The sequence below is a fragment of the Epinephelus lanceolatus genome, chromosome 4 (genome assembly GCF_041903045.1).
Source record: "Epinephelus lanceolatus isolate andai-2023 chromosome 4, ASM4190304v1, whole genome shotgun sequence".
Taxonomy (NCBI): domain Eukaryota; kingdom Metazoa; phylum Chordata; class Actinopteri; order Perciformes; family Serranidae; genus Epinephelus; species Epinephelus lanceolatus.
The window spans coordinates 4,837,954-4,862,736 of record NC_135737.1 but is presented as its reverse complement, the minus strand read 5'-3'; the positions used below and the strand labels follow the sequence as shown (position 1 = coordinate 4,862,736).

The 24,783-nt window shown below is 42.5% G+C and overlaps 1 protein-coding gene across 2 annotated transcripts in view; it reads left to right on the top strand.

Annotated features, from left to right (window-relative positions):
* The window catches only part of pipox (pipecolic acid oxidase), a 75,147-nt gene that overhangs the window by 33,285 nt on the left and 17,079 nt on the right, over positions 1-24,783 (top strand). Inside the window, exons 5-7 of one of the 2 annotated variants that reach the window (XM_033631770.2) lie at positions 9,131-9,283; positions 13,803-13,952; positions 17,023-17,098. In XM_033631770.2, coding sequence (XP_033487661.1) covers positions 9,131-9,283; positions 13,803-13,952; positions 17,023-17,098 — 379 coding nt within the window. The remainder of the gene's footprint in view (positions 1-9,130; positions 9,284-13,802; positions 13,953-17,022; positions 17,099-24,783) is intronic. The other variant, XM_033631771.2, reaches the window with a different exon arrangement.

Sequence of the window (24,783 nt, the reverse complement as noted above, 5' to 3'; positions counted from 1 at the left end):
AAGGGAGTTCACCTTTGAAAATGCCCATGCCAGTTGTTCCCGTGACCTAACTTTGAGCAATATTTACCCCCCATCCAAACCAGCTATGCCGACATGGTTGGTACCAGTGGATGCCTTAGGTTGTCTAGTTTCATAATGTGTACCACTACTAGCTTAAAAGATGAGCATGCCACAACCTCTTTAAGACAGTCATGCCAGTCTCCAGTGATTTTTGCCAGGGAGTGAGTGGGAAGGCCATTTCCACGTTCCTTCCATAGCTAGTGAACACGTTGATCAAGATGCTTAACACTGTCACACAAAGACAGTACTATGCAAAAAATGAAACACAAACTGCTATGTGTATGCATGGTCCAAAGTATGTGTGAGGTTTGCACAATCATTATATATGCATTATGCACAAATTTATGTGCAGGAAATAGTAAATGCATTTTTTTTTTGTGTGTGCATGATTCACACATCAGGCCCCAAATATATAGTACAATCAGCCACACGTTTCCCATTAGACTCTGTATGTTGTTAGACACTGTCTTGCAACTTTAACTCGTCCTTCTCTAACCAGTTTCACTGTCTTTCACCACTGGAATCTTGCCCTGCCTCCCCTTTAAATGACCACCTGAAGATGCCACAGAAACAAAAGCAATTCTCCTCCATATTTAAACAGCTCAGAGGCCTTAGTCAGCAAGGCAGTATTTTCCATCTTGCAATATGCCACACAGCCTGAAAAGAGAAGGTGATGGGAAAACAAGCAGACAGCTGTTAGAGTGGAGAATTGGAGTTGATATTGGAATTGCATTATTCAGGCTAGCAGCAGGCTGGGGGGCCTGGGGAATGCCATGCCTGAGTGAGCTGGTAGAAAAGCACAGGCTCTGAGCTCGTTGGCTCGCTGGAGCACTTCTGTCTGAATTTTTATGGTCCCTGGGAATGAGTGCACGGCCGGTTAGTTCATTACATTGAAAGCTCCTGAACAATGTGTCCTTATTATTGCCACACTCAGATGGATGTCATTTGTACAACCATGTGTACATTTCATTAAATCCCAATTCTCACTTCACCACCGCAGAGCTACTTTTGTAATTGCACTTCTATTAGACAGAAAAAAAGGTGATGAGGAGGATGGAGTAGGTGTTATGGAGGTTTGTATTTTAGGTTTAATCAGCATGGGGGTTTTTTTGCTGCTAATTCTGTGCAAGTATGTACTCATTCAGGTGTTGGGCTTCTTGCAGAGAGTGAGTGTAGTATTAATCAATTGTAAGGAAATATATAATTACTGAAAATATATCCATCATATCTGATCATATCTACAGCTACCAAGTTTGCCATGACATTTTGTTTAAAGATTTTAATACCTCAGAGGTCAGTTCCTAGGGGCTGTAATGACCCCCAGATCTCTCCCCTAGCACCGCCATCAGGCCCAAAATCCCATTTGAACAACGCTCCTGCCAACATCTGGGAATTAGTTATCACATTTCCATCAAATTAGATGTGGATATTTATGGTCCCTAATGGTTTTTGGTGTCCTTGTGACCTTTCCTCTTGCACCATCTGTTTCAACACACAATTCTGAAAAAGGAATAAGCAGACTGGTATGAAATTTACTGAGCACAGCACATTGATACTGCTCAGAGGATGAACTCTTTGTATTTTGTACTACTATCAGGCTAAATTGTCAAGCATGTCTGCAGACCATATCTAATCAAACACGTTTATGAACAGTTTTCAAGTAGGAGATCAAGTTTTGATGCGCAAATGGTGTGGTTTGGCAAAAGTAAAATTAGTAAAATGCTAGTAAATAATAAAAAAGAAATGTGTGCTGCTTTTGCATCTGCTCCTTGGCACAGCAGGTTGTTGTATTTCCATCTGAGTACAAGCTTGTAATACAATTTTGCATGTTAGTTGAACTTTTGCATACATTTTGAAATATTTATCCATTTGCGCTGGTGATAGCCGTGGCCAGAGGCATTATGTTCTCTGGTTGTCCGTCCATCTGTCTGTCTGTCTGTCTATCTCATTTTTGTGAAGGCGATATCTCATGAATGCCTTGAGGGAATTTCTTCCGAATTTGACACAAATATCCACTTGAACTCAAGAATGAACTGATTAGATTATGGTGGTCAAAAGTCAAGGTCATTGTGAGCTTGCATCTGTCTCATTCTTGTTAATGCGATATCTCAAGTAGGCCTTGAGGGAGTTTCCTCAAATTTGGCACAAACGTCCACTTGGACTGAACAATGAACAGATTAGAATTTGGTGGTGGAATGTGGAAGGTCAAGTCACTGTGTCCTCACAAAATATGTTTTTGGCTCAAGAACGTATACTCAAGTTCTGATCAAATTTGACATCCGTCTAATAGAATATCAGTATCAAAGTGATGACATTTTTATATCCAAAAGGTCAAAGGTCACCTTCACAGTAACATCATAATGTTCTGCAAAAACATATTTCTGGCCATTATTCAATGTCATATCTAAAGAACAGAAGGGGAGACATTTGGTCAGACCTGAAATGCAGACACTAATCTTGGTATCCACTTTGAAACTTCACCAGGTGAAGCCAAACTCTGTGTTCTATAGAGAAGATGCGTGTGAAGCATCCATGTTTTCACAGACATGGATGTGAAGTGTAGGAGAAACTTGATTGGTTTGTGGAGGCATTCAAATGGGAAGCTGTAATTCTTGTTTGTCTTTACAAGACACTTCATGTCTACACTATGGCTCCTATTCAACCTCTGCAGTATTTTGTAAAATCTCAAATGTGTGCAAAGAGACAGCCTAGCCTCAGTCAGAAAAACTAAAAAGAAAAAATCCAATAAGCAGCCCCAATAAGCAGCCCCAATTAGGTATGGTTAAACAAAATGACCATAACATGTTCAGTAATTAAACGATAATTTACCCAGTTTTGTTTTTGTTTTTCTTGAAATCAAATTTATCATAACTATAATTTGATCACATCCATAAAAATATTTTTTCTCAATGCGTGTAAACTAAAATTTTGTCAGTAAGACAGTAAAACCTGTGTTTTTAGCAAAGCTAGTCAAACCTCAGATGTGACCTCGCTAAGGTGAGTAGAGAGTGTTCTCCACATAGCATTTGTTATTCCAGATACATAAAAAGAAAGCAAATGCTTACTCTTGCCTCATAAGCACCTCTGGTGGCCATGGAAATTATGACTTATCTGTCAGGGGCAAAGGCAGATGCAGCATATTGTTATTAGCACTGCAAAACATCATTGGGAGTAGGGCTGCACGATATTGGAAAGAAACTGACATTGGGATTTTAATTTTTTTTGCAATATATATTGCGATATTAAAAAATACAAGAATTTTCACCAGAAGACTTGAATAGCTCTATTTGGAAAGAATTAGGTTGACTCACCATGATACCATTGCATTCATAAAATACCCTTCTATTAATCCAGGCTAAGGTCAATGATTTAACATGACATACTCTAAAGTAAGGGGGTTCATCTGTGAATGAAGTGGAGTGGATCATGTTTTTAACCTCTCTAACTCCGCCAGGATGCCGACGTCCTTGCTCCCCTCCTCCTCTGTTAAATGGTATCTCCCAGGTGCACTACCTCATCAAACCCTGTGATGTTTGGTATTGCCGGATTCAGGAAGCTCTCAACTTTTCAAAAATAACATTGTTTTTCTTTTATTTATTCTGTATTCTGCACCAGAGCAGCCTAAACACACAAAGTCCAAAATCGCGATGAGTGATGACAAGTCATGTCATGCTGTTTTTCAATGGGAAAAGTTAATGGATTACTTGCAATCCATTCTCGGAACCCATCGGCTGTATTCGGCGTCTGACTTCTGGCAGACGGCAATACAGCCTCTGGGGGCAGACCCCTGATTTTTTGGCATTCCGGTTTGACTTGGGCGGAGGAGGCGAATTTCCGTTTCCGACTTCCGTTTATATATAAGTAAATATGCTGAACCATTGCGATGGATTCAGAGTTTGCAGTGATGGCAATTATGTTCCGCTTCATTAGTTCACCGCACGGACCGTTTAACCTGGCAACAACTGCAGCCGGCTCAAACGTGATTTTGATCTTCAATTTTTTACTGACTTCAGAGGCCCATTACTCTGTCTCTGTATCACCTAGAGTGTTTCTGACACTTTCACAAGAAACTTGAGAGACAGTCATTTAAATTTGGGTATGTCATTTTAGGCATGTTTTGCTACAAAATGGGGGTGGAGTACCCCTCTTTGGCAACTGTGTAGATTGGTACCATGTCTTTAGCGAGGTAAAAAGTTATTGGATCTTTGATTTCTCTATGCCGTTTGGACTTTTTATTGCAAGGTGCTACATTGGCAAAGGCATCTGTAATTGTTTCTCCCTCTTGCATGTCGCTCATTTTCAGTGTGTGACTGCAGCGTGTTCATGAGAGGGGGAGGGGCTGCAGAGTGCTCAGAGAGGGAGAGACAGCAAGAGAGAGAGAGGCGACCAGAGCGGAGCAAGGAGCTTTCTTCAGAGCTGCTTTTCTGAAGCAAAACAAAAGTTAACATTCTGAAAAAAGAGAAAACATTGTATGTCCTGCGATGTGACTACCGTACATGAGCACATCACGATGGCGATGTTCAAACGATATATCGTGCAGCCCTAATTGGGAGGTTGACACAGCATGTTTACGTAAGGGTTAATGCCCGACGAGGTGTCCATTATCAGGAATTAATGGACGACACGGAGTCGTGAACCATCCGACGCGAAGTGGAGCTTCCGCGAAGTCCATTAATTCCTGATAATGGACACCTCGAAGGGCATTAACCCGCTTATACCATGGTCACTTACCAAAGAAATGAATATTTAATCAATTATTTATGCTTTAATGTGTTTAACAGTTATGAGATATTATTCAGAAGATGATTATTTCAGAAAGCCAGTGCACTTCTTACTGCTTGTGTGTTACAGACTCTGGTGGTCAGAGGATGACGTGCAAAAAAAAACCTTGAGATATTACTTTCATGATTCATTGGCATTCATTTATAGGCCCAAGAAGATTTGTTTCAAATAATCAACATCCAAATAGTAGGCTAGTCAAAATCGTTTTTAATTGCATCAAATAATTCATAAGCATATAGTAGTCGAGATTAAATCATAAAGACACATTAACAAATTAACGATTGTTTCCTATTTAAAATTAAATGCTACATTACCATTAATAGTGAAATTTGAAAGTGATATGGGTATGTCCATCATAGTGGCATTTGAAGGTCGGAGATTGACAGATTGAGCACTGCTTGTTTGGACATTTGGAGACGAGAAGATGTTGCTTCAGTCTCGTCTCTCCTGCGCTGACTGAGCCCAATAAGCCTGCCGGCTGCTCTCACACCGATGTCCCTGTGACGGTCATGATCGGAGTTTCCAGGCTGGCGTCAGAGAGCCGACCTACAGCTGTGCTCTGGAGGCTGTCATCAAAATGATCAAATTCACGAAATAAATGAAATCAAATGATAAAATCACTCATGATGCCTGTTGTAATCCGTTTCCTCTGCTCTGAGTCTCCGTTGCTATGGTTACAAACTAGCAGCTGAGCCAGCGCAATAATTTAGAACCTGTCATCAGGCAATTTGACCGGAACGTCTTTTTAGCTGTCCTATAACACCTTTTAACGGACACCCTGCAGCCAATCAGAATTGAGTATTCACCCAGACCATGGTATAAATTCTGTTTCCTAACAACAGTCAGTGTAGTTTCTTCTAACCTTGACAACAACAACAATCTACCAACCCGGTTGCCAGAAGGGAAAAAAAGGCATTTTGTGTTTTTGCAAACCACGGATACAATACATTTATTTATTATGTAGTAAATACATTGAAACTTTATGTTTCATCGGTGCTGTGGTTACCATGTGGTTAGGTATAGGCACAAAAACCACTTGGTTACAGTTAGGAGGTCATGTTCTGAATTAAAATACCTGGTTTGGGGGCCCCCAATTCCAGCTGGAGGAGCAGCAATGTCTTGGTAAAAAAATGCTTTACATGCCTAAAAAGCTGCTGGAAAGACAGAAACTACTCACTAAGTCACCACCTCTTTTGTTGTTTGTTGGTCTTGAAAAATGGTCTGCAGTTGTCTGCAGCTTGGCAGGCGTCTCGCATAGGTGACACACCATCGATCCTCTCCACCTCCCATTGACAAAGTCAGCTTATACCATGTCACTTACGATACGTTGATCTGATATGTATGAAATGTGCAAATGTAAGGTAGGCTATTTGCAAAAATGCACAATGGCCACTGAGCTGAATCTACAGTCATCATTCTGGGAAAAAAAAATATGCCAAAGTTTATCCTTTAGGAAGGGATCTTTGAATTACCAGTGTGAACAAGAGAAATTATTACAGCAAATATTAAATCTGACTATTGTTGTAAGGTGGTGTCAGACAGACTTGAAAAATTGTGAGCCTGTCCTTTGACCTCTTCCAGTCCCCAAGGACAAAGATGTCCTCAGCCGACTGTACTGTCTGTCAGAGGCTGAGTGAGTTCTAAAGCTAGAATGAAGATACTGGTATCATATGAAACTAGAAGACCTGAAGAATCCCCTGGTATTCATTGTCATGCTAGTTTGTCAGTGGATAGGGGGTTAAATAATGCTGCAAATTTAGGCAAAATTTTAAACTGGCATGGCTAATTTCTAGGGTTGTAGTCTCCTGGTCGACTGGTCAATTGTCGATATGCTCTTGTCTGACCAAATTCTCATTGGTTGAATAATCGCCGTGTTACTTTCATAAGGAGAAAAGTGCTACATCAACAGCTTTCCAGGATTAATCCATTATTTCCTGCGGCGGGGGGACAGGCTAAGTTACCTGTGAAAATGGGGGTGTTTTCAAAACACCCCCACTGTTTACACTACGTTGAACTCACCCACCGAGCGTTAGGGTGGGCACGCGGCGACACAGACCTCCTGTCTGTTTCTGTATACTGAAACCATTTCCCTCAGTGGAAACAAAGCTTGTATTTACTTTTGATTCACAGATAAGAAACAATAAATTGTGAAGACAGTAAAGCCTCCACTAAAATAGCATTTTAAGCCGTGTGTGTGATTTATCCTTCAGGGATTTATACTTCGGGATTTATCCTGGCTTCATATGAGCAGAGGAAATCTCCGCTCATCGCTAGACTAATTTATACCATGTAAAATGCCATAGGCTGGCGCTAATAGCGTTAGCATGATGTACTTGCTTGGAAAACATGTTTAGTATAAGACAGCTGTTTTGTCTGTGAATGTTGTGAGTTGTAATGGAGCCAAATTATGTACCGTTATCTTTGTTAGATGTCGCTATTGTCCCTGGTTTTATATGAGAAGTGCGAAAGATTAGAATTTATACAATGTAAAATGCCATAGGCTTGTGCTAATAACGTTAGCATGTTGTATTGGTGGGGGAAATGTGTCCAGATAAATACAAGTGTTTGTGTGTCAATGCTGCGATTTATAGTGAAGCCAATTTGTGTACTTGTGTTTGAAATTGTCTCTATTAAGCCATATTTAATGTGTGTTTTGAATCAACTAAACAGCACTTAACACAGTCCTCCACCACTGACCAGCATTTTGGAGGTAGAACTGCAGAGTGACACAGACACAACACCGCAGAAGTAAAAATAATGTGCAGATTTTTTTCCCCACGACTAATCAGTTAGTTGAAGATTATGTACGACTTCAGTCGACCAAGATTTTCTTTTGTTGACTACAGCCCTACTAATTTCAATAGGGGCCCTTCAACTCAATATGAACCTCAAGATAGCTGAATGAAAATGGGTTCTATGGATACCCACGAGACTACCCTTTACAGACATGCCCACTTTCTGCTAGTACCAGGCAGTTTTTGGCAAAAAGCATGCCTTATTTCTTATGCAGTGCAGAGTTGTTATTTTTGCCTGTTGTATTTGAATATTTCTGCATACTGGCTTCCCTAAACAGTCTTGGAATTGCTGCAGTTGGGTATAGCTGAAAAAGCTGAGACTCTTGTGGATTCAGTGAGCTCAACTGAATTCATGTGTTAGTCCCCATAGTATCCATTTCATTGTTGTGAGACTACTTTTTTTAAACTTGACATCACTGAATAAAATGACCTGTTGTGACCTCTGGGATAATACCAGCTTCATAAAACTTTACAAGACCTCAGGCATTGAGAGGATGGATGGCTTTCATGGGAATATTGACAATAAGGTTGTTTCTCAGCAGTTTTCCAGAACAGAGGTGCTCGCCATCCAGTAACCTAAAAATGCAGTTCTCACAGAGATCTCCAAACATAAAAGTTTTTGATACCAAAAGCATAATAATGGATTTTTCTTTGTTATTCCTCAAGGTTTTGGTATCTCAATGTGGCATTTTGGAGGGATTTTAAGCATTTTTATCAATTCTCCAGTGGTCAAAAATGCTTAAATTTAGCACCAAATCTGGGTAATAAATTGTATCAACCCAAAAATTGCTGCAACAACCAAAGAAGCATAATCAAGCATGGGAATGGCCATCATATTGTTTTCCATTATAATGTTCTAAGCCCCTATAGACTCTAAACTTTCAATATTTATTACGTAATCATGACCAGAAAAATTGCAATCATTTTTCTCATGGTCATATGTTAACAGTTTTAGTAGGCACTGGCAAACAACATATTTAGCTACTTTTTTGCAGCTAGTGCTTAAGAAACCCTCTGAATTTCAATCAAGGATTTTTTGTGCATCAAAACTCATGCAAAGTATACACTGTGGCCAATTACTTGGTCTTCAGTGACAGCCAGATGTCTTGGACTTTGGCTGGTACTAATAGTTTTCCTGGTTTCACTATCTGGTTTTGTTACCGTCTGTCCTGCATCTCTCTCTGTCTCTGTCTCATTGTGTCATACGGATTACTGTTAATTTATTATGTTGATCTGTTCTGTACAACATCTATTGTATGTCTGTCCATCCTGGAAGAGGGATCCCTCCTCAGTTGCTCTTCCTGAGGTTTCTAACTTTTTTTTTTTTTTTTGCCCATTAAAGGGTTTTTTTGGGGGAGCTTTTCTTTATCCGCTGCGAGGGTCATAAGGACAGAGGGATGTTGTATGCTGTAAAGCCCTGTGAGGCAAATTTTGATTTGTGATATTGGGCTTTATAAATAAAACTGATTGAATTGAACTGATTGATACTACAGGTGGTGAAGATTAACGTGTGCTACTGGAAAGAGAAGGTTCCTGGATCATACAACGTGAAGCAACGCTTTCCTTGCTTCTTGATGACTGAGGGCAAGGAAGCCAAAGAGCACATCTATGGTCTTCCATCCAACGAGTACCCAGGCCTGGTGAAGGTATGTCACAATACTGAACCCTGAAGTGTGACTATACAGAGGAGAAACTCTACACTCTGTACAGACCCCTCAAATATTCATGGTAATAACATAAAGTAGACTTTATTAATGATCATTTATTTTATGATGCAGTTTCAGCTATTAGCTTTTCTAGTTGATCATTTGACTTCATTATTCAGTATTAGCATCTAAACAAGTACTGTGTGTGCACTAAAGCAAGACTTTTTATCAAATTAAGATATATACATACACTGAAGCACTAACTTAGCCTGGTTCCAGACCATAGACCCCACCCGCTCAACTGAGTAGGCTTGCATTACTGGTCTGGCATACTTCAGTGAATTTGCGATTTATCTCGTTCAAACGATGGACAGACAAATGAACGCTGGGGGTCTAGCAATTAGCCAATCAGCGCCACACTGATGTCAAGCTGTGCGCCGGTGGGTAACTGGTGAGGATTAGAGATGGGATTTATGGCTCTTTGAGGGGAGCCGGATCTTGGTGAGCCGTTCCTTTCAAAGAGCCGTTCAAAAAACTGGCTCATTTGACTGATTTTTATATTTATTAAGTTTTAAGAAGCCAGCCTGGTGGTAACTCATTTTATTTTGGAAATAATCACTGGGAGGTATGATGGGGTAAAATTTGGAACAAAATAATACAAAATTAGATATCCCACCAATATCTGAGTTTGAATTATTCTGAAATATTGATTATAACCTCATTTGACATGTGTGGACTAGATTTTAAAGTCTGATCTGGATTCATTGTAAATATTCCACAAGGTTGCGCCCTATCACTCTGCTTTGACAGTGACATCACTATTTTAGATTTACCCTTTATACAAATTGTTTGTACGTGTGTAAAGCTACCATGACTTGTTATTCATGCAACACCGTGACCTTAACACTCAAAATAAACATTAAAAAACAAAGCAGGCTACAATGAATTTTGCTCAGGGGAGGAGCAAAGGAGGAGCACACAGTGATATTAAAAAAAAAAAAAAAAAAAAAGAACGGTTCCCAGCTGCGACTCGGTTCCCATCGTTCATGTTAACAAGCCGTTCAATAGAATCGGTTCGTTCGTGAACGTCACAACACTAGTGAGGATAGCAACAATGGCGACCGCTACAGATCCTACAGACCACATTAACGATGCTATCAAGGTATTTCGCCACTACTCGCATTAATGGCGGACCAAATTAAGGAAGATGCTAAACTGGATTTAACGGCGATGCAGCTGGGCGTGCACGACGACGGAGACATTTTAAACGGGCAGTGCTCGCTTGTTTTCGGCACCCCGGAGGCATGGATACTAATGACGTCAGCTTCTGGGTGAGTCATTGATCTCTACCGATTGGTTAGGGAAAAATCAAATTCCCTCCCCCTTGTAAATCGCCTTCAATGGAAGCCATGTCAGACTGAAGGTTCTGGGAGCTTCAGTCTGACACTCAGGCTAGCACTAACTTCTGAAAGATTACCATAGCATGTGGTGTCTTCTAACCATAAAAGTGCTTTGCTAACCAGCAAACAGTAACATATTTCAAATGTAGAAATACGTTTTTGTGTGATTTATCAAAATGACCCTGTTTAGCTTTAGACTGAAAAACAATACAAAAAGAAACAAATTTAATATAGCCGCAAGGTGCAATTCCAGATTTTAGGCCAGCATGGACCTGATCTCTGGAAAGCTGGGTAGGACCAAGACCTTTGACAGTTTACAACACCTGCATTAAGAATAACCAACAGGTTTTTTTGATGATCGGACAGATGCTTATTCATTTATATCCAAATCTGTGCTGGCAACACTGATACTTCCCATTGGTCAACTGCAGAAAGCTTTTGAGCACAGGCTTCAATAGCTTAGTTAAAAATATAAGTTGATAAAAGTTTGGTGTACAAACTGCCATTGACTTATGGTCAAACTTCTGTGAAAGGCCAGTGCAATAATTTGGAACTATTGAGCGATTTCAAAATACTTTTACACAGTATTCAGTGTTATTATTCAACAACAAGACAAACAATTTGATTGGCCAATTTGAATGAAATTTCCAGGGTATATTGTAAGTGACTTATGTGGACATATGCAACAAGTTTCCTGATGATTGGCCCCAGTGGTTGTGAAGTTGGAAAATAAACCTTTTTCAAGTAGCATGTTTTTGCAAACTGCATAAGGTTTTTCTCCAGGATTGGAAAGCCTGATGCAGTGATTTGTATGTTACGTTTGAAATTATTTTGTGCTATTTTAAAATTAAAGGGAAACTATACCAGTTTTCAAAATTAATACATGTTATTCCTATGGTCTATAAAAGTCAAAAAAATTGAATAAACATAAACAACTATCTCCAAAATCCAAAAAGTAAATCGCTGAAACTCAAATTTGTGATCGCATCATTCTGCTTGGAATGTTACTTTTGGGAACCATATAACTGGTGGTACAATTTCAGTCCATTTTAAAATAAAAGCAATGCTGCAAAATTAACTGTAAAATATGATTTGTCCTCCCTCAACATTAGATTAGTTGTGGGAGTTGTGCTGGGTTTGATGTCATCTGATGGCACATCTCTATTTTGGGCATTATGGCGGGCCAGCAGGAGCTCACAGCCTAATAGCAGAACACATGCATGGAAGAGAGGGGTGGACAGATGGTGATGCCACGTCACATTATTCACTCTGAGACACGAGTGAGTCACTAGAGCTACTGTATGACCATTAACATAGTTTGAAATAAAACCCCGAATGAAGCAGAGAGGAGTTTGCTTTTGTTGTTATTTTTACTGCATGGACCTGACTGAAAGTTTTCTAAATCAGAAAATCCTGTGGATAAAAATAAAAAACTGCAGCTCTTTTAAATCCTCAGCCTCCTCGCTGTGCCTCTAGTCTCTGGTGACACTGTATGTGTCAGACCTGGCTGACAGGAGCAGCACACAAAAGCAGCTTTGGAAGTGTGGAGTGTGTGTCTGACAGTCACTCCTCCTTCCCTTTTGTCACTTACCTTTGAAGCTAGCAATAGGGGCCTAAATAAGTAACATACATGTGTAAAACAAATCATCTGTAGCTGTACATGAAACAACTAATGACTCCCTGAAAAAGCCTCATTCAGCACTGCACAAACAGAGCTGTGGGACTCTGCCTTAATACCATATTGCTGTGTACTTTAAAAGAGTTGTTTTTCTGACTCAGGCTACTGAGGCCCTGCGTTTAGATTTAGTGAGCATTTTGGTGTGGATTAGGGGGAGGAGGACAACTTGAAGCATTAGTTTCATTTAATGACTGTTTTCTTGCACACCTGAATGTCTAGTGTGTTGGATTTAGTGGCATCTAGTGTTGAAGTTGCAGATTACAACCAACTAAAACGTCTCCCACATGTACAGTAGGAGAACTACTGTAGCCGATGCTAAAAATGCAAATGGTCCTGTCTAGAGCCAGTGTTTGGTTTGTCCTCTCTGGGCTACAGTAGAAACAACATGATGGAGTTAGTAAAATAGGATCAGGCCTAGAGGAAATGCGCTGAACTTTGAAGCCAGTTTGAGAGAGGCTGGCCAAACTGTGCTCTTGTATTTTACGTCGTTTTTATAGTTAAATTCTTTTATCTTATTGTATAAACATGCTCTCAATTTAGCCCTTTTGCACTAGCAAGGATAGCTACCCCATTTTGTTTTATTTGTGCAATGATAATTAAGGTCTGCCTACCTACCCATTGACCTACCTACCAACCTACCCACCCACAACTTCTGGGTCTGTCATGTGATGCCTATTGGGAAATAGGTGTCTGTAAATAAGTGGATGCCTTTTTTTTGAGCATCACATCCCCTGCAAATGACTCATCTTATATATATATATATATATATATATATATATATATATATATATGTATATATATATATATATGTATATGTGTGTGTGTGTGTGTGTGTGTGTGTGTTTGGTATTATGTTTCCAGTTTAATATGACTGATATAAGCACACCTTAAACAGCACAGAAACATTAACGTTAATGTTGTTCTTACTGAGAGTGCAACTCATTGCACATCAGCTGTAAAATTGTCAATACAAGAAAGGTTATGGATTCATGGAATTACTTACAGCTGTTGAAGAATCTCTTGCTTTGCTTCCCTGCAACATGACATGATAATCCCGCATGGGGGCTGCTTAAGGGTAAACAGAGTAAAGAGCTCATGGTGCACCTGCTCCTTTAAACAGGAGTGGGTTTGCATTGGACATGTGCTTAAGGAGTTCCAGTCCGTGTCTGTTGGGAGTTATTGTCATGCAAATGATGATGGTGGTGGCAGTACATCAAGGCAGAAATGACACAAAGACAAAAAATGAGTTATGAAATTTTGCTAGAAGTAAATATAAGCATGCAAAAACATGAAATTATAAAAAATCAAATACCAGTACTTCTGAGTTGGATCGTATAATATAATATGAACAAACTACTGCTGCTGCTTTTCATTTGAAGTTTGCAGGGCTTCCAAGCTTATAGTGAACAAGACCGAAATAATGATGTCATTCTGTGTGCAGATATGCTACCATATGGGCAGTGAGACCGACCCAGACCAGAGAGACAAGCAAACTGACAGGTCTGATATTGACATCCTGCAGCGCTACATTGCCCGCTGTTTTCCTGGCCTGGTCCCTGAACCTGCTGTGGTGGAGAGCTGCTTGTATACGGTCAGTACTAACACTTACAAAATTACAGTGCTCATAAATGTCATCCTCCCGTCAAAGTGTTAAAGGTAGAGGAATGTGATTACATCTGTGGCTCATCAGGAAATACAGCAAAAAAATCAACAAACTGGCAACATTTATTTAATGATATATTTGTTTAAGGCATGAGCTAATGATGAAATTTCAAATGCTTCTATCCAACACGTTCTCAACCAAAGTCGGTATATATTGCTGCTTTGTCAGTGTACTCTCACGTCTACATATTATGAACTGAGTATCCTGCATCTGCATTGGTGCCTGACACTAAAATCACTGACAAAATGGTGGTATCTGAGGTCTTCGGAATGAGAATGGGCTGTTCTATCTTGTTTAAGACATCCCATTGTAACCATTAGCATTTCTTTAGTTAGATACAGAAATTAATGATTTTTTTAAATTTCAGACTGGTTTCAAGTTACTCTTTATATTGTTGAAAAATATTAATCATGATATTTTTTATCGTAATACATCTTTAATTTCAGTAACATTAACTAACTATTTTAACAGCTTAGGTATGTAAGTATGAAGACCACTATGAAATACAAAATAAGCTTCTGGCTGTTGGTGACTGATAAGAATGATATCAGTGGATAACGGTTTTTGGTACACTACTTTAAAAAGAACCACCAAAACTCTGATGTTTTTTCCAAACCTCCAGAGAGCCTTTTAATTTAAGTCGCTGCTCTTATGCAACCTGATCTGCAGATTTTTTTTTGGCATTTTGTGTTTCTGCAAATAGCAGAATAGGTAGCAGATACACTGAATGCATTACAACAATGCTGTGGTTATATTTAGGCACAAAAACAAACAAAAGATCACATTTTGTCTTAAAATAGCCAGTTTTTGTGGCTAAAAAGCTGCTGGAAATGCAGTGATGCCTCTTTAAAAAACACCTGATTTTGTTGTTTATTGGTCTTAAACAGTAGTCTGCAACATGACAGGCGTCTCACCCAAGTGTCACACCATCTACCATCCCCTCCGCTTTCCAATGACAAAAGCCCCTTTTACACTGCCTGTTCAGGGCAGTAATATTGCACTGTTATGCTGCCTCGCTGTTCTGTATAAAGGGTACGATCCCGGAATAGAGGGACAGAGTTATCTTGTAGTGTTGCACTACAAGTACTAAAGACAGATGACATCTTACAATTCAATTCAATTTGATTCAATTTTTTTATAAAGCCCAGTATCACAAATCACAGTGTGCCTCAGAGAGCTTAACAGCATACAATATTGCTTTGTCTTTACAGCAAATAGGGAAAAACTCCCCCCCGCAAAAAAATCCTTTAATTACAAACGTCTTATATCAACACAACCCAACATCTTTCTGACATCATTTTGACATCCAGAGACCTTTAATCCTGTTTTCTATACACTGTATGTGTTGTTCTTAAAGCAGCCAGTAACAGGTCTGTATCATCAATTGCAGAGTGTTCAGTTTATTATTGGGCAGTTAAACTGTTAATATACTGTGTGTAATGTGGCCTGTATTTAATTTACTGCTGAATGGCACTCTCCAGTGTCATTCTTAGGTGTTAGATTCTGTGTGTGTGTGTGTGTGTGTGTGTGTGTTGCAGGGGTGGGGGGTTGTGCAGCTGCTCTGCCCTCCAGCAACACAGCAAGCTGCTTGTACCACGATCACATAGTGAAGCTGTAGGAAAACATAATTTCTATGACCTTGTCCAATGCCCCTGAAAATCCTGACAGTCACGCTCGTTTCTCACTTAACAGCCAGTGTTTTGTTCTATTACCAGTGATTCTTAAAGGAGGACAGAGAGTTAAATTACATGTGTCTCTGCAGCAGTGGTAGAATGTTGACTTATGTCAGATGTCATTATGTATTCTACGATGGACCCTTTCATCCAGTTAAACACATTTTCCACAAAGACTTAAATAGGAATGGAGATGGAGTATGTTTGTCCTTGTCAAATGGTTCTCCGGATAATCTGCAGTGGCTCAGTTCAACATTCATGTCACTATATTGTGGAATGAGGAGGCAGGAGAAAGAAGGCTACAGCACTCTTGACTGAATGTGCACAAAGCGCTTCACTTTCATCTGACAACAGTCAGAATCTGTGAGATCCCAACTCAGCTCTGTGGTTCCAGACCTCAGCAGTTCATACTTTTCAAACCAACAGGTTTGCATCCATGGTTTAAAAACTGACAGCTTGATCAGAGCAGCGTATTTCCATAGAACGGTTCATATGATACCCTGTAAAAAAACGCATGCACAATAGTGCGTATGATATCCTATGAATTAGCACCCCACGAGTTATGTTATGTCCGTAATGTACAGTTACACAATTACCGTTAAGTTACAGAGGGTAGGTTTAGGTAAGTAAAGTTACTGAGGTTAGGTTTAGGAAAAGAAACATGGTGGGGATGAAGCTTAAAATGACTAAAAATTCACATAGTTCCAACACATGCGACTCCCGGGGAAAGTCCCATTGTGACATATCCTCAAGCCCAACCTGCCTCTTTACAAGACTGATCAGGACTGCTTCCTTGTTCACTCCTGTCAATTCATTGGTCACATGATCACAGCCTTTCAGAAATCATGGCTTATGTATGAATTTGGATGCATTACTTTTCATAGGAAAATATATGAACAGTTTGTGAGAACAGCCTGATCAGAGTGAATCAAATAGTAAAGGTTGCTTCCTTGGTAGGACAGATCTTTCCACGTTGGACCCTGCAGAGGCTAGGCAAGACTCCTTCCTAGCATTCAGTGAACACACATTGACAAAGGCTGGCTATTTCAGCAAATCGTACATGAAAAATTGTGGGTACTTCATGCCCGCTGAGGATACACACATTCATCCTTGGAAATTTTCTAAAGGTAGGACTCAGTCCTCAGTAGAATTTGAAGGATCCTTGACAGTGGAACAGGCCTTTGGCAGGATTCGATGACGTAGCTCCCTTGAAATTCAGCCATTTAAGGATCCGTCTTTGACTTTGAGAAGCATCAAGTTTCTTATAATCTGGACCCTTTCAGTTTTATGTGGAACTTTGCTTGCTTTTTGTGTTCTGTTTACAGCTAACGCCTGATCGTCATTTCGTGCTGGACTGCCACCCCACCTACAGCAACATTGTGTTTGGAGCAGGATTCTCAGGTACGTCACAATACAACACAAATCATCTCAAACCGAATGATAGAAAATTTATGGAAAGGATAATCTATGACAAGCCATGTGAGTGTTAGGGTTGATTATACCACTTTTCACAACACATTACTGCTGTTTATACACATTTTGAGGAGGTAGACACGTAAACCTTATCTTTGTCAGCACTGAATTTAAGGTTCCTATTAGTAGAAGCTGTAGCCTAGTAACAGCTGAACCCAGCAGCCTTCCAGCTGTGAGAATTTATTTAGAACAATTATGAAGACGCTGCATCAGAGCTGTACAGTTATATAAGCCAGACTAACAGTCTCCAGCCGTGCTAAAAGCTCTGTGAGGCTGTACTCAGGCATAGTGTTGTTTTGTGCTTAATGCTAACATGCTGACTATGCCATGTTAACATACTGAGGTTATGTTTACCATGTTCACCTATATAGTTTAGCCCTTTAAAAACAGACATTCCGTGTATGACTGTGGGAAATTATTGTTTGCATGATCCCGTTAAAACCGGTCTAAAATAAGAACCACAATAGCCAGAGCATTTCTTCTTTTGCAGCAGAAAGCTTCTGTCTTCCTCATCATCAAATCATGACCTTACATTACATTACATTACCTTATGTGCCATCCAAACGGTATTTCCCCAGAATTTCCCCCAGGAATTTCCACGCAATAGCTGCAAGCAATCATTGTTTCCATATTCGTGCACATATATCTAAATAAAAACCACAATAGCAAGAGAATTCATTGTGTTTGCAACAGAAAGCTAAAGCTTCTGTCTTCTGTGTCATCATGTTGTACGCTTATAATGATATGCGGCATGTTATCAGTCCTGCCAACCTGTACGCATTTTGCGTACCAGGCACGCATTTTGACATCAAAGTACGCTGGTACGATTTGATGAAAGAATAAAAATAAGACAAAAAGATTTCGACCAATCAGAGTGCTGCATAATAGAGTTAGCTTCTATCTCTTAGCAGTTAGCTTCTGTCTGTAAACCGTTAGCTACAGTCTCTCAGCAGTTAGCTTCTGTCTGTTAGCAGTTAGCTCCTATTAGCTCCTCACTGTAAGCTTAGATCGGAGTTACCGTGTGTTCAGTCTGGTAAACGGTATCAGGCTGATAGCTGGCGCCTCTCCATTAAGACATAGAATGAAGCCATGGGTGAAATGAGATGATTCTAAATCCACTGCAACACTGTTGTCTAACTGTTCTGACAATAAAAGCGTTGGCTGTTTGAAGTCAGTGTTTCTCCTATATGCAACTTGCTGGAATATGACCACCGCTGCTGATTTTTTTTTTTTTTTCTTCATCTTAGCTCTTTAGAAACTACTGTTATATTATTTGGCGCTACGGACGCTTCATATCCAGGCCTATTGAACAGGTCTATACCTTGTCCTTTTATTAAACAAACTAAATAGCCTTGTGTTATTTATCTTATTTACGTGACGGTATGTCATTTCTGTCTCTACATGGACACATATGCGCGCGCACACACACACACACACACACATAGACACGTGCGCACACACACACACAGGTAAGCACACTAGAGTGCTGCATTTTCCTGACCAAACCCGACCCAAGTCCGAGACAGTCATAACCGAGCCCGGCCCAAACCAGCAGCACGGCACTAATGGAGCGGAGCCTGTGTTGCGTTCAGGCGTTGTCACATAAATAACATATTCCAGTCCTTGAATAGGCCATAGCACAACACAGCAGCCTGTCAAGTGGGCTGAACCCAAGCGAAACTTTTGATTTGTTATCCGACCCGACACATAACTCATAACCTTTCTTCAAGGTTGGCAGGTCTGTGTTATGTGTGGTGCAAACCACCCAAAATTGTACTGTGGCACCAGAGGAATGAATAATGAATCTGTCAACACACCTGTGCATTCTGTTCATAAAAATGAGCATATCTCAGCAACTAAATTATGTACATAGTTCAAATAACTTAAGGAGTGTTGGTCTTTTTGATCATCTGTCATCTTGAACATCTGTCACTGCCGTTCATCCTCTAGGTACCATGAATGTTTTTATAGCAATCCATCTAATAGCTGTAGAGACATTTCAGTCTCATACAAAGTGGTAGGCTCATCTAAGCATCATATAAATGAGAGAAACACAACGATTTCTGTGTTCAGATCTGCTCATGGACTATTGACACATGTACTGCATATCCAACCTATCTTTACAATCATGCAATAAAAGCAAAATGCCACGTCTTCAAAGAAACAACAACAAAAACAGCATCTGTGTTTTCAAGCCAGTGGAGTCAACTAGAAATAATCGGTGTCGAAATGAAAATGTCAACAGCTCAACAAGTCAAAGAGCAGAAAGTAGTGTATCTGGCACCTTGTACACCAGATGTGTGCTGATGAGTGCCAGCACAAAAACAGCAGCAGCAGCAGCAGCAGCCAAATGAATCAGCATCACTTGTTCCCTCCTCACCCAGGAGGAACACAGAGCCAAGTGGCTCAGCGCTCAGTGAGCGGCACACAGAAAAGTGTGTGATGAGCTGTGGATGTGTGTGTGTGTGTGTGTGTGTGTGTGTGTGTGGAGCCCAGTCATATAAGGCTCCAGAGGTACATGTTCATGACCACTGTGGTCAGAGAACAAGGTCACACTCCAAGAAGGATTTATTGGACAGGAAAATGTTTGAGAGAGAACCAGACCTTTGTTTGAACCAGGCTTGAATCAAAGAGAGGCCAACTGGGGGAGGTTGTGGCTCATTAAGTATTTGAATTTGAGAGTTGGTGGTTCGAATCCTGGCCCCTGCAGTCTTCAGTTTGAAGTGTGCTTTGGCATGATACTGAACCCCAAATGGCTGTGAGTGCATGTGAATGTTTATCTGATGACCAGGTGGCTGATGGAGAGGGTTGCCTGAAGTGTAAAGCTGTTTAAGTGGTTGGGAAGACCAGAAAAGTGTAACAGGTGAGTCTAAGACCCAAGAGCAGCATCGATGACTGGCAGGACAGTTTATAATAGACTTCAGTGCACCGCTTCAATAAACACAAAGTGAGCAAACTGATGAAACAACTGGGAGAGTCAGTGTTTGGGTTTGGAGCCTTCTGAGAAGCGGGTTCAGCCCAGGGCTCTTGGCATGGAATGAGTAACATTGCATGTTATAGTGGTCATGCCAGTTATTTTTGAGATGTAGACATTGCATACCACTGTTCTCTTCTTACTAGTGAATTACTACTAATAACTACTACTACTAAATACAAATGTAATGCACTGGCAGCAGACCTGATTATAGAAAACAAGTGTCACACACTCAATCTTGTTGATCTTGAGGAGGGTCTGGGGGCCCGAAATGTCATTATCAAAATTGGGGAAATGCATATGGGGCCAGACTGTGCGACTCTACTTAATACTGTCCTTGACAACATAATATAACCCCCCAAAAAGTTGGGACATTGTGTAAAATGTAAATAAAATCAGATTGCACTCGTACTCGTACTTGTACTCGTCATCCTCTGCTTATCTGGGTCCGGGTCGCAGGGGCAGCAGCCTCAGCAAAGAAGCCCAGACAGTCCTCTCCCCAGCCACTTCCGTCAGCTCTTCCGTGGGAACCCTGAGGTGTTCCCAGGCCAGCTTGGTGATGTAATCCCTCCAGCATGTCCTGGGGCGGCCCCGAGGTCTCCTCCCGGTTGGACATGCCCAAAACACCTCCCAAGGGAGGCATCCGGAAGGCATCCTTACCAGATGCCCATACCACCTCAACGGGCTCCTCTCGATGTGGAGGACCAGCAGCTCTACTCCGAGTCTCTCCCAGATGTCCGAGCTCCTCACCCTATCCCTAAGGCTGAGCCCAGCCACCCTGCGGAGGAAACTCATTTGGGCTGCTTGTACTCGCGATCTCGTTCTTTCGGTCACTACCCAGAGCTCATGACCATAGGTGAGGGTTGGAACGTAGATCGACCGGTAAATCAAGAGCTTCGCTTTTTGGCTAAGCTCCCTTTTCACCAGACCCGACCGGTTAAGTGCCTGCATCACTGCTGACGCCGCCCCAATCCGCCTGTCAATCTCCCGCTCCATCCTACCCTCACTCGTGAACAAGATCCCGAGATACTTAAACTCCTCCACCTGAGGAAGGACCTCCCCCCCGACCTGGAGTGGGCAATCCACCCTTTTCCGGCTGAGGACCATGGCCTCAGACTTAGAGGTGCTGATTCTCATCCCAGCCGCTTCACACTCAGCTGCAAACCGTCCCAGCAAGAGCTGGAGGTCACTGTTCGATGGAGCTAGGAGGACCACATCATCCGTAAAAAGCAGGGACGAGATCCTCCCGTCACCGAACCTGACACCCTCCACCACTCGGCTGCGCCTAGAAATTCTGTTCATGAAAGTTATGAACAGGACCGGTGACAAAGGGCAGCCCTGGCGGAGTCCAACCCTCACCGGGAATAGGTCCGACTTACTGCCAGCCACGCAAACAGACTCACGCATCTTCGGTACAGGGACTGGATGGCCCTTAGCAAGGGGCCACCAACCCCATACTCCCAGAGCACTCCCCACAGGATGCCCCTGGGGACACGGTCGTAAGCCTTCTCAAAATCCACAAAATACATGTGGACTGGTTGGGCAAACTCCCATGCCCCCTTCAGCACCCTGGCGAGGGTAAAGAGCTGGTCCACGGTTCCGTGTCCGGGATGAAAACCACATTGCTCCTCCTCAATCTGAGGTTCAACTATCGACCGGACCCTCTTCTCCAGCACCCTGGAGTAGACCTTACCGGGTAGGCTGAGGAGTGTGATCCCCCTGTAGCTGGAACACACTCTCTGGTCCCCTTTCTTGAAAATAGGGACCACCACCCCGGTCTGCCACTCCAGAGGCACTGCCCCCGATGTCCATGCAATGTTGCAGAGGGGTGTCAGCCAGGACAGGCCTACAACATCCAGAGCCTTGAGATATCCAGGGCGAATCTCATCCACCCCCGGGGCTCCGCCGTCTCGGAGTTGCTTCGCTACCTCAGCGACTTCTGCCCCAGAAATTGGACGACCCGCCCCCAAGACCTCCGGTTCTGTTTCCTCACTGGAATACGTGTTGGTGGGATTGAGGCACTCCTCATAGTATTCCTTCCGCTGCCCGACAATGTCCCCAGTTGACATCAGCAGCTCCCCGCCCCCACTGTAAACAGTGTGAGCAAGTTGCTGCCTTCCCCCCCAAGGCGCTGGACGGTTTGCCAGAACCTCTTTGGAGCCAATCGATAGTCTTCGTCCATGGCCTCACTGAACTCCTCCCATGCCCGAGTTTTTGCCTTGCGGCCACAGCTCGCAACTGCCGTCTCGACAATGGCAGAGCGGAACAAGGCCCATTCGGACTCAATGCCCCCCTCTGCCCTCGGGACGCGGTCGAAGCTCTCCTGGCGAGAGAGGAGGAGGGGAGTTGAAGATCATCTGGACAGGTTCTTCCGCCAGGCGTTCACAGCAGACCCTCACTGTTCGTTTGGGCCCGCCAGGTCTGCAAGGCGTCCTCCCCTGCTATCTGATCCAGCTCACCACCAGGTGGTGATCAGTTGACAGCTCTGCTCCTCTCTTCATCCGAGAGTCCAGAACACATGGCCGCAGGTCAAATGATATGACTACAAAGTCAATCATTGACCTGTAACCTAGGCTGCCCTGGTGCCACGTGCACCGATGGACATCCTTATGTTTGAACATGGTGTTAGTTATGGCCAAACTGTGACCTGCACAGAAGTCCAATAACTGAACACCACTCTGGTTCAGATCGGGCAGGCCGTTCCTCCCAATCATGCCCCTCCAGGTCTTCTGTCATTGCCCACGTGAGCGTTGAAGTCCCCCAGCAGAACAATGGAGTCCCCGGTCGGGGCACTGTCCAGCACCTGTCCCAGGGACTCCAAAAAGGGCGGGTATTCTGAGCTGTTGTTCAGTTCATAAGCGCAGACAACAGTCAGGACCTGTTCCCCGACCCGAACGTGCAGGGAAGCAACCCTTTCGTCTACCGGGGTGAACCCCAACGTACAGGCAGAGAGTCTGGGGGCTATCAGAAAGCCCACCCCGGCCCTCCGCCTCTCACCCGGAGCAACTCCAGCAAAGGAGAGAATCCAACCCCTCTCAAGGACTTGGGTTCCAGAGCCAGAACCATGTGTCGAGGTGAGGCCGACTATATCTAGCCGGTAGGGCTCAACCTCTTCCAAAAGCTACGGCTCCTTCCCCACCAGAGAGGTGACATTCCATGTCCCAAGAGCCAACTTCTGTAGCCGAGGATTGGACCGCCAATGCCCCTGCCTTGGTCTGCTGCCCAATCCACATAGCACCAATCCCTTCTGGATCCCTCTGCAGGTGGTGGGCCCGCAGGGGGACGAGCCTGTGTAGCCGGTTCGGGCTGGGCCCGGCCAGACCCCATGGGCGGAGGCCCAGCCACCAGGCGCTTGCCCACGGGCCTCAACCCCAGGCCTGGCTCCAGGGCGGGGCCCCGGTAACCCTCCGGGCTGGGTACACGTGTCCTTGCTTTTGTCCATCATGAAGGGTCTTTTGAACCGTTCTTCATCTGACCCTTCGCCTAGAACCAATCTGCCATGGGAAACCCTACCAGGGGCAAAATGCCCCCGACAGCATAGCTCCTAGGGTCATTAGGGCACTCAAACTCCTCCACCACAATAAGGTGACGGTTCTCGGAGGAGAAAAAAAAAAACAGAATGCAATGATTTGTAAATCCATTTTGACTTATATTCAAATGAGTACAGCCCAAAGACAAGATATTTGATGTTCAAACTGATAAACTTAATTGTTTTTTGTAACATATACACTTATTCAGAATTTAATGCCTGCAACATGTTACAAAAAAGTTGGGACAGTAGCAACAAAAGACTGGGGAAGTTGTTGGATGCTTTAAAAAAACCCTGTTGGAACATTCCACAGGTAAACAGGTTAACTGGTAACAAATGACAGTATCATTAATAGGTATAAAAGGGGCATCTTAAAAAGACTGTTCACAAGCAAGGATGGTCACGTTTTAAAAAACTGTGTGGGCAAACAGTCCAACAGTTTGAGAACAACTATTCTCAACGCACGTTTGCAAAGAATTTAGGGATTTCACCATCAACAATCTATAATATCATCAACTGATTCAGAGAATCCGGAGAATTCTCTGCATTTAAGGGACAAGACTGAAAACCAACACTGAATGGCTGTGACCTTTGACCCCTCAGAGGGCACTGTATTAAAAACTGACTTGATTGTATGAAGGATAGTATGACATGGACTTGGGAACACTTTGTAAAACCATTGTCAGTGAACACAGTTTGTTGCTTCATATACCAATGTAAGTTGAGACTGTGCAGAGTCAAATCCATATATCAGCAACATCCAGAAGCGCTGCAGACATCTGTGGGCCTGAGCTCATCTGAGAAGGACCGGCACAAAGAGGAAAAGTGTGCTGTGGTCTGATGAGTCCATATTTCAAATTGTTTTTGGAAATCATGGACGTTCATGACGTTGTGACACAAGAGGATCATCCAGGACCATCCAGACAGTTATCAGCTCAAAGTTCAAAAGCCAGCATCTGTGATGGTATGGGGGTGTGTTTGTGCCCATGGCATCATGGGTAACTTCACATCTGTGAAGGCACTAGGAATGCTGAAAGGTACATACAAATTTTGGAGCAACATCCAGACAACATCTTTTTCAGGGACATCCCTGCTTATTCTAGGAAGACA